The sequence below is a fragment of the Lagenorhynchus albirostris genome, chromosome 1 (genome assembly GCF_949774975.1).
Source record: "Lagenorhynchus albirostris chromosome 1, mLagAlb1.1, whole genome shotgun sequence".
NCBI classification, from domain to species: domain Eukaryota; kingdom Metazoa; phylum Chordata; class Mammalia; order Artiodactyla; family Delphinidae; genus Lagenorhynchus; species Lagenorhynchus albirostris.
This window is the reverse complement of record NC_083095.1, coordinates 67,203,365-67,223,099: the sequence shown is the minus strand read 5'-3', so window position 1 is coordinate 67,223,099 and position 19,735 is coordinate 67,203,365. Positions and strand designations below refer to the sequence as shown.

The 19,735-nt window shown below is 32.7% G+C and overlaps 1 protein-coding gene across 1 annotated transcript in view; it reads right to left on the bottom strand.

Annotated features, from left to right (window-relative positions):
* The window catches only part of HECTD1 (HECT domain E3 ubiquitin protein ligase 1), an 89,599-nt gene that overhangs the window by 23,222 nt on the left and 46,642 nt on the right, over positions 1–19,735 (bottom strand). The window contains exons 13-26 of the mRNA XM_060144085.1: positions 18,554–18,776; positions 17,776–18,039; positions 17,597–17,673; positions 13,910–14,044; positions 13,166–13,312; positions 11,995–12,089; positions 10,127–10,232; positions 8,318–8,452; positions 7,621–7,760; positions 7,001–7,324; positions 5,873–6,039; positions 5,602–5,778; positions 1,762–2,598; positions 847–1,068 (exon numbers count right to left, since the gene is read on the bottom strand). Of these exons, the coding sequence (XP_060000068.1) occupies positions 847–1,068; positions 1,762–2,598; positions 5,602–5,778; positions 5,873–6,039; positions 7,001–7,324; positions 7,621–7,760; positions 8,318–8,452; positions 10,127–10,232; positions 11,995–12,089; positions 13,166–13,312; positions 13,910–14,044; positions 17,597–17,673; positions 17,776–18,039; positions 18,554–18,776 (3,049 nt within the window). The remainder of the gene's footprint in view (positions 1–846; positions 1,069–1,761; positions 2,599–5,601; positions 5,779–5,872; positions 6,040–7,000; positions 7,325–7,620; positions 7,761–8,317; positions 8,453–10,126; positions 10,233–11,994; positions 12,090–13,165; positions 13,313–13,909; positions 14,045–17,596; positions 17,674–17,775; positions 18,040–18,553; positions 18,777–19,735) is intronic.

Sequence of the window (19,735 nt, the reverse complement as noted above, 5' to 3'; positions counted from 1 at the left end):
CTTTTTTTTTTTTTTTGGCCGAACCACGTGGCTTGTGGGATCTTCGTTCCCCAACCAGGGATCGAACCCCGGGCCTCAGCAGTGGAAGCACAGAGTCCTAACCACTGGACCGCAAGGGAATTCCCTATATATCCTTTTTATAATAAACCAGTAACCCAGTAAATAAAATGTTTTCCTGAGTCCTGTGAGCCACTCTAGCAAATTAATCCAACCCAAAGATGGAATCATGGAAACTTCCAATTTATAGCCAGTCAGTCAGAAGCACAGATGACAATCTGGACTTGTGATTAGTGTTGTGGAACTAAGACTTTAACCTGCGGGATCTGATACTATCTCCAGGTAGGTAGGTAGTGTCAGAATTGAGTTAAATTTTAAGACATTGAGCTGATGTGGGAAAAGTTCACACACATCTGGTGCTAACGACGTGCCAGAAGTGAAGCATTCTATGAGTATTAAAAGTACAGGAGACACACAGGAGAGTTTTTCCTCTTACATTACAACATACAGGAACTATCAATTTACAAAGCTTATTAATCTATCACACTCTTTCTTCTCTGATAAAGGTATCAAATATCTCTGTTACTATGGTTCTTCTAATAAAACTTCACTAGTGACAAAAGGCAAAAAAAGGATGACACACAAAAAGTTCCTAGACGTCTTTTACAATCAGATAATTTCTTAACAGTCCTGCATATCACTGTGAGTTTTTTCATCATATATGAAGCTGCCACATTTGTAAGAAGAGAGAATTATCCTTTTCTAATCAAAGGTTAAAAATAACCAAGGAGAAAAAGGTAATAAAAGCGTCGCTATACAAATATCTAAATATTGTAAACTATAACTTACCATATAAGGAATATTCTGCTTCCTGACCTGTGTCACTCTCACTGGAGGTGGATGTGAGGCTGGTGGTCAAGGTATTACTTAATGACTGACCAACTGATAAAGCTGTTGTTGCTGTAGCTACATTGCTGCTGCTAGTGACACTGGATGTTGACATAGTCACTGTTGATGTGGTACCAGGTGTGGTCAAATTAGGGAAACTCTGAGCACCCATAAGAGGAGAAGCTAAAGATAAAAATGAAGCAAATTAGTACAAAAAGGGAGGATTATATAAACCTTAGAAAAACTACGTTGTATATTTAGGAAAAAGAATGAGGTCATGAAACACCAATTATTAAAAGGCTGAAAAGCAACAACTTTGGGAACCCAACTGAAATCCAACTAAAAATTCTTATTTTTTTTATAGCATTATTGTTTTTCAAAATGTTAAGCCTAGCTTTTTAAATAAGTGAAACAGGCAATGAAATAACTCCCAATGTTATTTTCCAAGGGAATTACTTTGACCCACTGGTAGCTTTAATTAGAATTAAAAACTTTCAGAAGCTAATATCAATTCAGGACCTAAGTAAAAGCTATGCCAATATTACGCTCTGATTTCAATTGACTTTGATGATATTTAATAGTCATCTATTTCCTCTTGCAACCATACTTAACAATTTATCACAGAACAGTGAAAAACAGAAGTGTGTTATTATTTAGAATAAGAGGTTCTTTATCACACCTGATCAGAATTCTTAAAATATCACAGTTCTATAGAACTTAACCTCATATTCCTGAAGTGCTAAATTTGACACAGTTGTATCTAACATGGTTAATGATCTAGTTAAAAACTGAAGCCAGAATCCACTTGAACAGATCCTACTTTGCATCCCTCCGAGTGGAAAAAGCATTGGGTTCCATAAGGAAAAGCTCACTTACTTGCTGTGCTCATCACATTCCTCCCCAAAGTATTAGTGTTGTTATCACTGCTGCTTCGGCTTAGATTCATGTTGTTCGTGGCATTAGTCCGTGCTATGTTTGCCACTCTCCTTACAAAACTCTCCAAGCTAGATGTTTCTCTTGAGGACAGGTTAGGAACACTTGCACTAGAGCTCATAGGGGCCCCAGCAGCTAACAAAGAACTCACTGATAGTCTGTTACTTGCTGAAGAGCTAAGGGGCCGTTGTGAAGCTGCTTCTTTATTAGTTAACTCAGATACTGAACTAACATCAGGAGAACTAACACTAACAATTCCCATGGATATTGCACCAGACTCCCCAGGAGCACGAACAGAACTATCAGGGCCTAACTTTCTTTCAGCATTTTCACTTCCCATTTCCGTTGTTAAGGTGCTGGTACTTGCACTGGAAGATGACCCTACTTCTGTTTGAGGGACGTTTTCAGCAGATGAAAGAACAACAATTGGTTCATGGACATCAGCTCCTGAAACTATACTGTGTTCCATTACAATTTCTGATCTCCGTTCCGTTTTGGTCGAACCCAAGCTGATGTCGCTGCTACTGGCCACGCTACACACAGAACTGCTGCTTCCTTTTCTACTTGAGGAGCCTGCAGCAGCAGATGTCTTGTCTGGACAGTTGTTTTTCACCAAGCTGCTCCATGATTGCGTTGTGCCTGAAACAGTGGATGAAACAGGTTTGGGTGATGCCACTGTATCAGGGTCGTACCCTGGTGCAAGCTTGAGGTCAAATTTTCCTTCTGCGCCCATACGGTAAGAGTTTGAGCCACCAGCATCCCAGGTGACATCAATCCAGCCTGGAAAGGGACAGGAGTTTGTGAGACCCAGCAGAAAGCAGATAGGAGCGTGTCAGACAGTAGCTCCACAATATGGGATCAGCTTTTCATCAGTGCTGCACTTCTCTGAATTTCTAGTCATCTAAGGTCTGCTAACTAAAATTAAATCCTTCCTCCTATTTCTCTTATTTCTGAACTGTTTGTTCTGGTGATGCTTAATGTAAGGGTCATGTTTACATCTATTGGGGTATCTTTTAAGGGGAAGAACTGTTAAAAATTGTAAAAAGACTGATAAAAATGGTAAAATGTTACAACTTCAAGTATAGATGAAATCTAAGTAAAAGCTTTTTCAGTTGCTAAATATGATTATGTGGTCAAATGTTATTTATAGAAAAAAGTGCTAGCTTAACCATTAATTTCTAAGTTTGGGCTAAATCCTATAATTGACAGACAAAATATTCATATATCACTGTAGAAATTCTAGGTCACTATAGTTCAAATAACACTAAGTTAGCATTTCGGTTGTGTTCTCAAAGTTCAGTGGTTATTTGGTTCTCTTATGATTAAGTTTAATAAATTTGAATAAGCGCAGAAAATTCTAAAACCAAAATTTTAAAAGTATGCTAGGCTCTTTTATTAGATAGAACCTATGTGATAAAGCTAATAACGTGAAAAGAACGAGAATAACAATATTAAATCTATGTTTACTTATGCTTGGAAAATGATACTTATTCTTTTTAAAAATGGTAATTAACTTCCAAAAACAAAACAAATTGCCTATTAGAAAATTAATAGAAATTTTACAATCTTATTTTAGTGCTATAAGCTTACTACTTCAGAGGAAAAAAACATATAAAAATATTTATTTTTGTAAAGTGCTAAGTCTTTATAAAGTTTAAATAAAAGTACTTTACCCATACACACACATACTCCCGTGCATGCGCACACGCACGCACACACATGCCCAGTTCATATAAGTGTACGATGAGGCTCAGAGGGGTTTAAGTAATACTGAATTACCTGTGGGCATTATCTGCATACAAGTTGTTTGAGAGGAAACTGACTGCCCCAAATCTACATAATCTAGTTTAGATGACATTTCAATTGCCTCAATTTATTCTGTATGCTGAAATAACCTCTGAAGAACCAACATTTAACTATCTCTTCTGCAACATGGAAAAGCGTGAGAAAAGGAAAAGTTCAAAAACATATCCCAATCCCAAATAAAAATTACATTTGTATTGTATTAACTGGTCCCAAAATATACTGATAACTTATTTCATAGTACTTATCAAAATCTGTAACTGTAAATTTATCTGTTTTACCCAGAAAGCAGGGGGTCATACTTTTTTGTTGACCATTGTGTATCTGAAGTCTAACGAAGTACCTTTACATAATAGGCACTCATATTTGTGGAATAAATTAAAAAATGGGTATTCCTACCAACACAAAGATTCTTTAGAAAGGAAAGAGCTTTAATTGATACAGCACAGAAAAATAACTCAAAACTGTAAACCATTCATATTATGCTTGAGCATGTGTTTAAACTGATCACTCAGAAAGGGTACATACACACTATCCATAAGTGTAAAGATACAAAACTCTGAACTCCTCTTATACTCAAAAGATAGATAAAAAGATAGAATTAGTAATAACTAGCCATTATTAGAAATGGTTAGCTTCAGTATTTGAAAGCTAAGAACCCTCTATGGCATAAGGGTTTTAAGGTATGACTTTGTTACATTTGTCAAATCAGTAAAATAAGCCTTTCTTACATGCTAAATTCTGAAATTAAGATTCCAGTTGCTTCACTTGACTCCCGCCCAAGAAAAATACGCTATATTCACATATCTCTAACTAGCTCACACACTTAAAAGTCAAATAATTTAGGGGGAATAGACTGTTAACTAAGTATCATTAAGATGCCTAAAAACAAGAATATTGGAAATTTCTGAGTTGAATGGGACTATTATTATTCAGCTATTATTTTTTTTTAATGAATTTTGGCAGCTACGTACATGCTCACTCACTATAAACCTGCTATCATGACAGTGATCTGCAATTAGGGTATGACTATACAGAAATGCATTTAGTAACGTAATTTAAGGAACAGAATCTTAAGCGTAATAAAACCAAAAATAGTTTAAGTAAATAAATGCCTTTATCACATAGTTAAGATATCAAATGTTAGTCATTCTCCTAAGCATTGTCACTTTTATTATGTCTCTTTCAATATTTGGTGTAAGTTGAGAATATAAACATTTTACTCTTCTTTTTTTTTTAATGCTAGGCAAAATTCATAAGAACCCACTACTGGTTAGGCAAATTATCCACTAATAAGTGAGTCTTTTAAGTTATAAAAAAAAAAACTAGCCACTATAGTTGCTTCTGGGAGTTAAAAGCAATTTAAGTGGGTATGGACTTCTTTAAAATCTACAGATCAAAAGTTAAAAATGAACTTGATTTTAAACAATAACCCCTACCCCAAGGAAAAACTGGTAGACTGTGAAACACTGTGAAATATCTTATAGTTAACTAATAAATGAAAAGTCTACAATTTTTGTTCGATGCTTTACTGAAAAATATTTAACTATAAATGTTAATGCTTTTTCTTCTATGTGACTCATAATTGAACAAAAAATTCTGCCCTGATTTTTGTCAAGCCAACAATTAAAGAAAAGCATAAGAAATTAAGATAAAAATCAATGGAAACTTATGAATAATAAACTAAAAAAACATAAAAACAGCAGAAAATGTGTCTTTAGGGTATTCACCTTATACTAGCTTATTAATTACTTCAAAATATTAGCAATAAGTTTTGAGTCAAAACCTAAGAATTAAAAATTTTTCCTATTTCTAAATAAATGATTTTTCCCATTTTTAACATAAAACCAATAAATCAGTTCTTCTACTTAGTCCTGGAACATTTAGTCAATTTATAAATTACCCCAAAGTAACAAAAGAAAAATATTTTGTTATTTAAATACTCGATTTCTACACTACAAATGCTAAGCACCTACTCACCATTATGCAGTTCTCCTGTGACGGTGCCTTCTCCCTGTGGGCTGCCATCCTGATCCCGCCATTTCCAATCAAGGCCTCTGATCACACGAGCCCCTGGAACCATGTACTTCAGTACCTGGGAGCGTACTAGACGTCTCTGTCTTCTAAGGTTAGCTTCTGCTTCCTTAGCTGCTTTTCCTGTAAGGCAGAAATTAGAGAAATATAAACAAAGTCGCTTTTTATAAATATAATTGTTTTAGTAAGTTAGAAAAACCTACTCTCATCTCTTTACCTAGCTGATCTTCACATACTCCATTTACAGTGCCATACAGTTCAAATCCAGATAGTGAGAGATAATGGGTTTGGCCACTAGCATTCTTCCCCATCTGTTTAATTCTCACATGTCGCCACCCTTGTTTCTCATCCTTCGGTGGATCAAGAGGCCAGGTGGCTGTTGACCTGTGAATGTGTTAGGGAAAATATTATGTAATGTTTTAAACATATGAAAAAGATGTTTAAGGTGGTGAAGATTTTGTTACATAACAGAAAACTATATGAAAAGTAAACTAACTTTCATGTTCAGTCAATGGTTTGTTACACAAGAATCAAGAAATCAAAGGAGAAAAATAGCAGTAAAGAAAATAAATTAAAAATGAAATGTGTAAATGTATATTATTAATTTGACTCATAACACTAAATGACTTATGAATAATAAAATACAAAGAAACAAGACCAGAAATTTTATGAATAACAATGTTTTTATGATGAAAAACATTTTTAAATTTTTGCAAAATTTTAAATGATATACTAAAATATTAACTTTAAAGCTTGAAAATATTACCTATTAATCATAATGTTAAGAAGCTCCTTCCATACTACATCACATACAGAAAAGTAATTTAACTCTACACTCTACTCCTCAAAATGTGCCACAATGTACAATTAAACTTTATTAGAACTAAATTTTTTAGAAATATAATGCTTTTTGTCCTTAAAAAAATATATATGATCAATATATAAAATTTAGGAAAACAGATACATAAAATAAGAAAAATCAATAGTCACTGTTAATTTGTCAAACATTCACATATACTATGTGAATAAATGGAGAGTTTAGTAAAAGTTAACTCCATTTTTTTTGGTTTTTATCAGTGTGCTATATATACACACATACAGCTATATATCAACTTCTTTTTAAATAAGTAAGCTCAGCTTCTACTAATGTTTAAAGCATTTGATGGTTTTGACAAAGTCAGTATTTCAAAATTTTAATACCTAAATGACGGTATCAAGTGATATTTTTAGAAAGAAAATCTTGTTTCAGTATCTTACAAAAAAGAGAGCTCTAGGAGGATACAGTTCTAAAAATAAACAAAGCTCTTTACTGAATTTTCCAATTTACAAAGACTCCTCAACTAACCCTGGTTCATTGAGACTGCAGTCATCAACATGGGTATACAAAGAAGTCCAGTTCTGTCCATCTTTGGATACCTGGAAAACCCAATTTCTCAGTGCAGACCTTCCATAACCACGAGCATGACGAAGTGTATATGCTGATGGTACCACCCAGAGACCCAGATCTATGGCAAACCAGGCATTCTTATCATCATTGCTATGACAATTTAAAGCTGAATTGTCACGACTTAATATGTCTTCTAATCGGCCATAAGGTAGATTTCTTCCTTCTGATGATGTTACTACTACAAGTCCATAAGCAGCTGGATTAACCCATTCATATGCAGTTCTACACAAAAACAAAGAAAATACTCTTAATCAGTGTTAACAGTTAATACTATTAAAATAACTGCATTTGCTCAGACTAGCTTTTATCCACATAAAATTATATTAATTAAGAAAAATTCTACATTTAACAATTTAGGTATTTTTTTCTTCATAAAAAGTAATTTGGATGGTCTTAAATTTAACCTAAAAGACGAAATTCCTAAAACTGCAGGATACTCAGAGTGGTTAATTTTATTCTACTACCTAGAATTCTTTTTCCAGGTGAATGTTTTCAACCAACATTAAATAATGACTTACTTGGCATTTGTCCCAATCCAGTAAATGATTCCATTTTCATCAAAATCATGCTGGTGCCGAAATATAAAATTTTGGCCTTCTCTTAATTTTCGAACAAAAACAAATGAAGATCGGTCAAAATCATACCACTGCTTTGCTACCTAACCAAAGAAAATATGGAAGACACCTTAATTATGATATTTTGAAATGCAGTGCCCATTTGGTTCCTATCCCTTTAATGTGAATTATTTTATAATCAATATTCATTTAAGAATATTTGAAAAAGAAAAAAAACCCAGAAAATTCCATAATCATAGCACCCCACTATTAATATCAGAGAGTATTTCTTTAGTCTATTATTTCAATAGATAGAATAAAACAAAGTCTTGATCAAACTTTACAAAAACATTTTTCTCCTATCCGTCTGTATATATTATAGCTATATAATATTCAAATTAATGGAAGTAATTACCAACTTGATATTCCTTTATTTGATTAGCATTAAGGTTTTGTTCACTATTTGAGTATTAAAAATAACTATAATAGACATCTTTATGAAGAAACCATTTAGAGTGTATAAAGATTATTTTCTAAAATGGAATTACTAGGTCAAACTCTATTACTGTAACTCTGGAAAAATACTTCCCAAACCACTTTTCTAAAGGCCTAAACCACAGCAAAGAATGCTTATTTCACCATTCCCTTGCCACAAACTCACCATTTTTAAGAGATACTGTTCTAGAGATTCAACTGTAGCTAAGGGCTCCATCTTCAACATCCTGCCGGTCCTGTCTATCAATGCAGTTTCACCAGGTGCACGTTCCAACCGAAATCTTAATCTTCTTGTAAGTATCTACACAGAAATGATCAAAATGCTTCAGAAAATATTGTTTTCTTAGAATTTTGAAAATGAAAAATGTTACATAACACAGCAATTGAGATTTATAAAGTATAACCATAAAGGAAGGATCAATGTCTGTTTTCTATTAAATGTTTTTTTTTAAAAGAGGTCCACTGAATAATATTTTCAAGAAAGAAACAAAGAAATTTACTTAGAATTTCTAAACAACTTCAAACATACATGGTTTAAATAAAATTATTCTGAAACACTTAATAGAAATATTACAACCCCTAACTGATAACTTGCAATTTTCCAAGTAAGTTATAAAAAGTAGCTAATTAACTTATGCTTTTAAAGCTAGAATATATTAAATAATCTATGGCTAATAAACTTAAAAAAATACAAGATAGCTTCCAATCCAATATGCTTTAGTAAATAAAACAAGTATGTGCTTCATTTCTGTATAAATCTTAACTAATTCCTTTAGACACATAATTAAATATTTACATGTACATTTGGAAAGCATTTCAGACTGCAAAATTACCAGGGGGCATATTCCCAGCCTTCCTATCTTTGTATCTTGCACAGTCTCCTAAAATGAGATACGTATAATAAAAGATGTTGATGCTCCTAGGACTGTAAAAGTATAAGCAGGGGAATTTCCAGTCTTTGAGTCATTCATCTATCAAGGATAAAACCTTTAAAAGGGTAGACCAAAAAATCCCCTTGTTCCTCTATATTATTCTATCTGAAGTAAAGCACAAAGTAGACCTCTACATCTTGTTTAATATATACATCATGTCAGATATACTAATTATACTGTAACTCTATGAACAAGCTTTCTAGTCTGGGAGTCTAGTTGGCTTTGGTAACACTACTGGGTTCTTGGAGATATGGTAAGTTTTTTGCCTTGAGTAGGCACTGTTATTGCAAATAGTTTTAGTCACTTATTAAAGGCCATATTTAAAAGAAACTATTTGATACAGTGGAATGCAGGATAGATCAAATAAAGGCAAGATTCAAGGCCAAAGAACATGCTAGAAAATACCAAAGTAACCTACAGAAGATGTGATAAAGATCTGTTTTGGAATATTAGCAGTAAGAATTATTTGTTTTGTCTGTTAATATCTGGATACTAGATGCTAACAAAAGAATAATTTAATGAATTAATCAGAATGTCAACCAAGTGAGTGACACTCAGGAAGAAAACAGGTTTTTTATAAAACCATGTGATAATGACAGATATCAAAAATCAATAGAAATAGCTAAGGAAGGCCATCTGGTTCTAAACAATGACATACAGAAAGCAAGAAAAAAAACCTGTGCCTAAAATATTTTCACATTTTCTCATATGTTGAGATACACTCAGAGACGAAGGGACTTAACTCATAATTCTAGAACAGAAGGACTCTCTTTACTGCTTTCCCACTGATAAGGTGTCTTTCGCCAAATATGACCTACCAAATATGATTTAAAACCTAAAATAAACATTAAAATACCAATACATTCAAGAGTCATTAAAAAGAACAATCAAATGTCATTAAAGGTTAAAGTCTTTAATGATTAAGCACAATCGTTCTTTAATAAAATATAAAAGTTTTTTGGTTTTGTTTTTTTAAAGAAAACTATCTAAGCCTGCTCCTAAATGCATTCAGCAATAACAGCAACTGCATTTTCCATGGTTACCTGGAGGTTATAAGTGGATCCTGGTGTATCATACAAATGGAGAGGTAGACGTTCAATAGATTCTAGTACAGCTATTAACTTTCGGATTAATGCAACAGCTGGTCGACTAGGAAAAAAAATAATCGTTAAGAGCTTTTATATAAGTTCATGCTAAAGTTCATAAAGAAACTGTAATAACCAACCTCATACAGACCCCCTACTTTCTTTATTAATGCAAAGAGAAGTCTAATTTTGTATTAGAGTAAGCAAAAATAATCTTATAACTCAATTTCTTCACTTAATAAAATATTTCATTTTTCTTATGAAATGTTCATCAACTGCATTCAAAGTAATGTATAATTTGGGCTTCTCTGGTGGTGCAGTGGTTGGGAGTCCGCCTGCCGAGGCAGGGGACGCGGGTTCGTGCCCCGGTCCGGGAAGATCCCACATGCCGCAGAGCGGCTGGGCCTGTGAGCCATGGCCGCTGGGCCTGCGCGTCCAGAGCCTGTGCTCCGCAACAGGAGAGGCCACAGCACAGCACTGAGAGGCCCGCGTACCGCAAAAAAAAAAAAAGTAATGTATAATTTAACATGTAATTTATTTTTTAAAGTTTAAACAATTTTATTATATAATATCTGATACATATAAAAGAATATATAAAGCAGCAAAGTTTTGAAAATGACAGTATTGTTGGCAAGGCAACACTGGTATAATATTTCTGGAAAACAACATGACAATTTATATCAAAAACCTTTAAAACATCATCAATAACTCAGTAGTACAATTTAAAGGAATTTATGTAAAAAGATGTTTCCACCAAGATACTTACATTTTAGTATTAGTAATAATTTGCAAACAGCCAATATGTTTAATAGACTATTTCAATAAATTATTATATATCCATATAATGTAATATGCACTCATTTAAAATGGTATTTAAAATTAATGGAATTAATTGAATTTCACTTATTATTTTAAAAATTCAATCACATTCAAAAGTAATAAAATAGTAAAATGCACCTTCATCAACTCATGACCCAGCTTCAACAATTACCTACTAATAGCCAATTGATTTCTATCTATATCCCCATCCATTTCTCGCCTTCCTGTATATTTCAAAGAAAATGCCAGGGGACTTCCCTAGTGGCACAGTGGTTAAGAATGTGCCTGCCAACACAGGGTTCAAGTCCTGGTCTGGGAAGATACCACGTGCCACGGAGCAACTAAGCCTGTGCTCCACATCTACTGAGCCTGTGCTCTAGAGCCCATGAGCCACAACTACTGAAGCCCACATACCTAGAGCCCACGCTCCACAACAAGAGAAGCCACTGCAATGAGAAGCCCGTGCACCACAACGAAGAGTAGCCCCAGCTCACTGCAACTACAAAAAGCCCACAGGCAGCAACAAAGACCCAACGCAGCCAAAAATAAAAATAAACAAATTTATAAAAAATAAAAAAAAAAAAGAAAATGCCAAATAACATATCATTTCACCCAGAAATACTCTGGGTATGTACCCCTACAAAAGGATTCTTAAAAAATAAAATAATATCATTGTGACATCTAAAAGGTAATGAACAATTACTACTTAATATCAACAAATATTTAATCAGTGTTCAAATTTCCACTTGTATCTTAAAGATTATCTAATTTAAAATAAGAGGTCAGTTGCATTCACAGCAGACATGTAATCTTCCTTTTATTCCATTAGATTAAAAAATACTTTAAAAATCTTTCCTTTTTTATCTATTTATAATATAAGCTACTTTTGTACTGAATAAAAAAGTTCCTACTTTGTGTATAAACACTATACTAGGCTCTATTTTAAAGGAAAGCTATCAACTTGCAAACACTGCAAACATCAAATTAAAAGAAATTTGGGGATTTACCTTTCATCATCTTCATTTTCACTAAAGGCTGTCTTAAAAACATTTATTCTTTCTACCAGTTGACTACAATCTTGCTTCATATCTAAATCCATGCTCTAAAAAAAAAAAAGGAAAAAAAAAGTTTTAGGGCTGTTACTGAAATTTATCAAAACACATTCTGCAAGATGAATATTAATATATTACAAAATTATCAATACAATGTAAGTGAAATCATTATTTTCTTTCAATTAAAATTCTTTTCATTATATGACTAGTAGATCATGGCTAATATCTTCAGTGTTCATAATGAAGTGGCAATTATACTCCTTTTCTCAAAGTGTAGTGGTATGCAAGGTAATTTCAGATTATTTATGAACATTTTGCATTTTAACAGTACTATTTACATTAATTAGTATTAGAAAAAATATGACTGGTATATCAAAACAATGATTTCATAGATACTACTAAGTGATGCTATATCAATATAATTTTAATAAATGAGAATATAAATGGTAAAAATAATGAAGGAAACACGAGACACTGCAGTTAAAGTACAATGATTAAGATCAAGAAATTAAAATGGCAAACAGAACTAAAATGGGGAGAAAACCTTCACTTTTCATAATTTATTCTGTTAGAATTTGTTAAAATATAAGTGTGTGTGGGGGTGTATATAGATACACACCTTTCATTAAAATAAAGGAAAAAATTTTATCACAATAAAGAGATAGTAATGCAGTCTAAATCGAAGAGAAATATAAGGTTATTAGCAAATACTTGTCAAATATTCACATAAACTTCCTAAATTGCCAATGCTCATAAATTAATTTTATGCAAATATTTTAGGTGTTTAAAAAGGCCTATAGACTAACTCCATTTTATGTTATGAGGGAATCACAGCAGTGAATAATGTTAACTCTTAGGCTACTACAAGCAAGTGTTTTGTTCAAACAAATCTTGAACAAATTATAATCAGGTAACCAAAAAAATCTAAATAAACTCAATTATTTAATTCAACTGGCTCAAACTAATCATAAAACTTGAAAGGCTGGAAAAATTATAAATGTTAACATTTACTACTCAGTTTTTAATACATCTTGACAAAAACAAAGTAAATCTCGCTCTGTCAAAGTGTAGTTAAAAATATATTTTTTAACTATATACCTCATTCTGTACTACTTCATAAACTTACATTATTTAAAACAGTAAGAAGCGCTTGCACCAAGCCACTACTGCACATTTCATATGGTGAAATTGTGTTTTCATCCTTCAAAAGTACAATTAGATTTTCTAAAGCTGTCTTCATTAAATCTCTCCAAGTGTTCTCACTCTCAATACACTAAAAGAAACAAAATTTTTTTAAAAGACAATCGAAAAAACAAACAGGTCTTAACATACTTAACTTATCAGAGCATCAATTACCATGAAAATAAATTAGATACTAAATTAGATTAAGAAATTCAAATTATTAATGCAAATTATCTCTACCAGGCCTGGTAAACTCTTTTGTAAAGGGCCGACTGTAAATATTTTAGGCTTCACAGGCCACATCACATATCTTGGTCACACCTATTTAAGTCTGCCATTGTGGCCACTAAATCAGTCACGGACAATATGTAAATAAATGAGCATGGCTGTGAGCAATAAAACTACTATGGACACTGACTTTACACATGCATATAATTTTCAGGTATCATGAAATATTATTCTTACTTTTTTTTTTTTATTCTTACTTTTGATTTGTGTTCAGCCATTTAGAAATGTAAAAACCCTTCTTACCTCACAAAACCATACAAAATTTAGCCCATGGGTGATAATTTTCTGACCCCCTAATCAATACCCAGAATATAAAATTTTATCACAATAAAGAAATAGTAACGCAGGAAAAAAGGAAACCAAGATCACTGTGTGTCATAAAATCTAAAGGCTAACATACTTGTCTATTTGTATGAAGTTCCCAAGATGACTCTAACTGAGTTGCTATGTTTCTGAGTGTTACCACTACTCCACGAGGCATGCTTTCAACAGCTTTAAAGTGGTCATCATATAAATCTCGAGCCATAGTTCGTACCTACCAAAATAAAAATAGTAAATGTGAATCTTTACTACAATTAATAATTTTACCAAATCTTCCTTTTAAATATATACATGCAACCTTTAGAATTAAGACATTTGTGCTAGTATCAAGTTCCAAAAAATGTTACTACTTCTATTCATATACATCAAGAAGTTCTCATGGTTGAAAAACTACTCTAGCAGATTTTAGCAATGTCAAATCGAAGAACTTATAATTTTAAGTTTTAAACTTTGTATTCATATACCAAATAGGAGCTTATTTCATTTAAATCAAATTAAACCTATAAAAAGGTCACTTCGCTCTTTTTAATAAAAGTAACCTATTTTATGGTGAACCAATTAGAAAATACAAATAAGCAAAAAAAAAAGAAAGAAAGAAAGAAAGAAAATTAAGCCATCTATAATTCCATCAACTGAAGTTGAACCTTTTAACATTCTGGGGTGTACTTTAGGTTATTATGTCTTTTTTCTATTTATTCACACAAAGTATATATGATGCTCATATATTTATATATTTCATCAAGAGAAAGAATGACTGTATTATCAGTTTGGGTACTAATTACCTCTCATTTAAGTTAAATTAATGTTATTTGAGAGAGAAACCCACACATGTCCAAGGCTTGAGTCTGATGAAATTCAGTATGTAACATTCTTTAAAATATATGCTTAAATAATGTAAATTTAAGATTTATGTGATTTTATTTAAATCATAAGCATAGCTCTAATGTAACAAAAAATTTCACTCCCTAAATGAATTAATAGTACCTTCCCATTCTATTTTAGTATGCCTTTTAGAATTAAAAGATAAGTTCTGGATATCAGACAACACTGAAAAAAATATTCCTTTATAAACAATATTAAGAAATAAAAACAGGTTAAAACTAATAGCTAAAATTATTTTTACCTAAAATTACTATATGTTGATATATACTACTTTCATATGCAAAAGAGCCATATGATCACTGATTTACTACTGATTTCAAGGATCTGAATCAATAATCATATTTTTTAAGAAAATGAAACTACAGGACTGAGACTATATCCTCCTTGATTTACTTTTCTTTTGTACTGTAAAAGTTCAGTTCCCTGGGAGTTAATCTAGATTTGTTGGTTAATACAACACCAAAAAAGTTTTTATTCCAAAAAACTCCTGAGAAAGCTGACCGGTAGCTTTATAAAAATTACAGCTAGCGGGAGAGGCCACAACAGTGAGAGGGCCGCGTACCGCAAAAAAAAAAAAAAAAAAAAAAAAAATTACAGCTGAGCCTCATTATTTGAGAATTTAATATTTGTGAAATCAACTAGTCATTAAAATTCATTTGTAATCCACAAATCAATACTTGCAGCACTTTTCACAGTCATTTTTCGGCAAGCACAGTGCAGCAAAAACTTTAAAAATGTGGGCTTCCCTGGTGGCGCAGTGGTTGGGAGTCCGCCTGTCGATGCAGGGGACACGGGTTCGTGCCCCGGTCTGGGAAGATCCCACATGCCACGGAGCGGCTGGGCCCGTGAGCCATGGCCGCTGGGCCTGTGCATCCGGAGCCTGTGCTCCGCAACGGGAGAGGCCACAACAGTGAGAGGTCCGCGCACCGCAAAAACAAAACAAAACAAAATTTTAAAAATGTGACCAGAGCCTCACAGGAACCTAAACCTGTATTTCTCCAAGAAACAATGGTTCAGTATTCATGGCAGCTTTATAGAACATAACTAGCATGAAAATGAAAACTGTATTTAGTTCAAATTCCTTTTACCATCTAATGGCTACCTTCAATTGAGATATTTCTTCCTCAAATGCCCTTAAGATATCCTGAATTGGAAAAAAACCTCTGGCTTCACACTCTTTTTTGAAAAACACAGAAGCAATCATGGAATAATATATATAGCTACAGAGGTAATATACATTTATAAATTAAAGAAAGCAAGAAAGAGAGAGAGAAAAAGAAAGCAAGCCATTTTCTTTCCTAGGTCTAGCAGGTGGAAATGTGGAATATCTTTGGGATAGCCTAGCAAATTTACAACTGGAAATGAAGACATGAATGAATATATATAATATATATAACATATATATATTATATAATATAGTGCTCCAAATAAAACCCCTTATGACTATTCCTATGGCCAAAGCCACACAAGTACCCCCTATCCCAATCACCCAAAAGCATTCTTCACATACTATATGAAAAAACTACATCATTATTTTAGGTAAAATAAAAATGTGTCATCAGAAGATACTGAATCTAACTATGAGATTTTATTTTCTCTTTTAAAAATTAAAAAATTCAAGAACAAAAAAAAAAAATAAAAAAAAAATTCAAGAACAATTGATATAATAAAGATGGACATATAATGGCTTGGGACTTCCCTGGTGGTCCAGTGGTTAACACTCTGCCTTCCCGATGCAGGGGGCCCGGGTTCGAACCCTGGTCAGGAAACTAGATCCCACATGCTGCGACTAAGAGTTCGCATGCTGCGACTAAGAGTTTGCCTGCCACAACTAACAGTTCGCATGCCACAACTAAGAGTTCCCATGCCTCATCTAAAGAGCCCACATGCTGCAACTGAGGATCCTGCATGCTGCAACTGAAGATCCAGCATGCCACAACCAAGAACTCGCATACAGCAGTGAAGATCCCGAGTGCCACAACTAAGACCTGGCAGAGCTGAATGAATAAATAAATAAATATTATTTTAAAAAAAGAAATATAGAGACATGGATGTAGGAAACAAACGTATGGACACCAAGGGGGGTGGAAAGTGGGGTGGGGTGGGGTAGGATGAACTGGGAGATTGGGACTGACATATATACACTAATATGTATAAAACATAACTAATAAGAAACTGCTGTATAGCACAGGGAACTCTACTTTGCTTCACTGTACAGTAGAAACTAACATAACATTGGAAAACAACTATACCCCAATTTAAAAAAAAAAAAGAAAGAGAGAAATATAATGGCTTTATTTTTGAAAAAAACAATGCATAATACATGGATAGAATTTAAAAATTAGTAATATGAGTCAATAACATATTTGCTCCTGGAGTCAGTAACATATTTGCTCCTGTATCTTTTTGAAACAGTGGTTTCATCTGAGATGGCCATTAAACTAAGCATCAAATTATCTGAATCTAGACCCAGGAATTCAAATTGATTCATCACGAAGTATTAAATCAAGACTGTAAATTATAATAATGCATTTTCAATCCCACTACATCACTAAAAATACTATCATTAATCATAATTAAAGCATGAGTTTAAAGTTTCTGTGACATTAATAACTCACATAATTTTAAAATAATTTAAATTTTATACTTTGTCTCAATTTTGTTTCTATTTTAATGTTGGTGTTTACTTATAGTATAAAAACTATACGTAAATGTATACATATTGCAGAAAATAATAAGCACAGAAAGAGGAAAACTAAAAATACATTAGATTAGGGTAGCTTATGTTACATGGCTCAATTTTTTAAATGCCTACGATCTACCCCTGAAGCCTTGCTACATCAGTATAAAAGACAAAAAACAAAGCAAATCCCATAAATAATACCTTTTGCTTAGTTTTTTCTAACTTAGATTTTAGTTTTCTGCCTCTTTTGCCAGTCCAGCCAGTCACAAATTCTGAACCTTAAAAAAAAAAAAAGAAAGTTATTTCACAGAACATATCTTATTGCAATTTAACATATTCATTTATTCTTATCTGTTAAACTGACATACCTACATACTTACCCAGAGAAGTTTCTGCAGTAAATGAATGCTTTGTTCCTCTATTAGATTCAAACACAAAACCAGGTAAATCTTCTTTCAATATCGTTGCTTGCTGGCCATCTGAGTTATGAATAGCAATTTCTCCTTCTTTCAAACATGTTAGTGACCAATTCCCTACAGTGAGTTTAGCGGGTCCTGGTGCTGAGAGTATAGGTTGACTTGAAGTAGATGGCTTTACTTGGCCTCGAGCTCTTTGTAACTTCTCTAAGAATTCACTTCTGCTTTCTATAAAGACAAAATGTTTGTTTTAAAACTTCATTCCTTTCAAATATTCCATTTTTTTAAGGAAACTACCTATTGAAATATCAATTTTATTAAAAAACTTTCATCAAAGTTTTGTTCTGATATACTCTCACTGGTTTGATATTATTTAGGTTCAAGCATTAAAACAATCCTACAGCCATAATTTTTTTAAAGTAGAAGGCTTTTGGGAAAAGATAATTTGAGACAGCATCACACATGTGCAATTCATCATTACGTGATAAGAGGCACCTTTACCTAAAGGATGGAGACAGTAAAAGTAGATACTGATACAATGCTATTCCTTGTCTCATACAATAAAAAAGTATGAAATGCTTTCATGGTACAATCATTTTTCTCTGTTAATATTAAAGAAATGGCCATATGATCATCAAGGACATGCTATTGCTATGACAATGGTGGCAAAAATATGAGCAGAAAAACAAATTATCAAAACTACAGAAACTAGTAAAACATTTTAACAGAAACAAAATATTACCTGAACTATCTGATCCACCTTCAGGACTACCGCTTGAATACATGGTGGCAAGTTTTCCATCCAAGATAAATCTAAACCATCCATTACTGCCATTAGATAGTTCCAAGGCTGCTGCATCACTCCATATATATAAGCAGTCCCTTCCCCTAATGATGGACCAGTCTCTCCAATGATATGGCTTACCCTGCTGCAATTCTTTAGCATCTTCCTGTGGTTCATCTTCCTAAATGTGTAAAATTATTCAGTGAAACGTGGGAAATAACTTATATTCCAAATATTCATAAGTACTTAAAAAAACATGACCATGAATCAAATTCAGAATTAAAACATCCTGAATATAATATTCATCTGCCTGTATTTTAATACATATTCTGATTCAACTAATTACCTATAATCTCAAAAGTCCATCCTAAAAAAAAGTCAAGAAATTCACATAATAAACAAAGTTATAACATTTCCAGGTATAAAGGTAAAGAAGACAAATGGATTAGGTTTACACACAATTAGCTAATTATCTAGGACTTGATAAACTCACCATATCTCTGGGCCTAACAGATTATTTGTAAAAAATGAATGTTTACACTAGATCAATGGTATCCAAACCTAGGGTGCAAAAGGATGACCAGAAATGTGTTTTAACAATATAATTTATAAGTTCCCAACCTTAGCCAAGTGAATCAAATATACTGGATTATTCCTATAATCATCAAAATGTTAGCTATAGCGTGTCTAAAAGAAAAATAACTTGTAAACACTGTTTGCCTACCCCGGCATCAAAAAAATTTTTATTCTGTTGACAACATTTAATATTAAGAATATTCATCATTAACATATATGATCTTGGCATGTGTGTGCATGCATGCGTATATGGGTAAAGTACTTTTAAACTTTATGAAGACTTATACTTAAAATTGTTTTAAATGTATCTTTTACATGCTTCTTCCCTGAAGTAGTACTTAGCTTATAACACTAAAATAAGATTATAAAATATGGATTATAAATTTCCCTAAACATAGTACTTGTGCTCCAGGCCATGATAGGTTAATAAGGATCAAGACTTGCCTATCCACTGTCAACAACTAAAAAAAACAGACAAAATACATGAAAAAGTGTTTTCAAATACTGGACAACAAGCAACACAGGACTGCATGATCTCCCAGAAAACAGAAACAAATAAGGTAA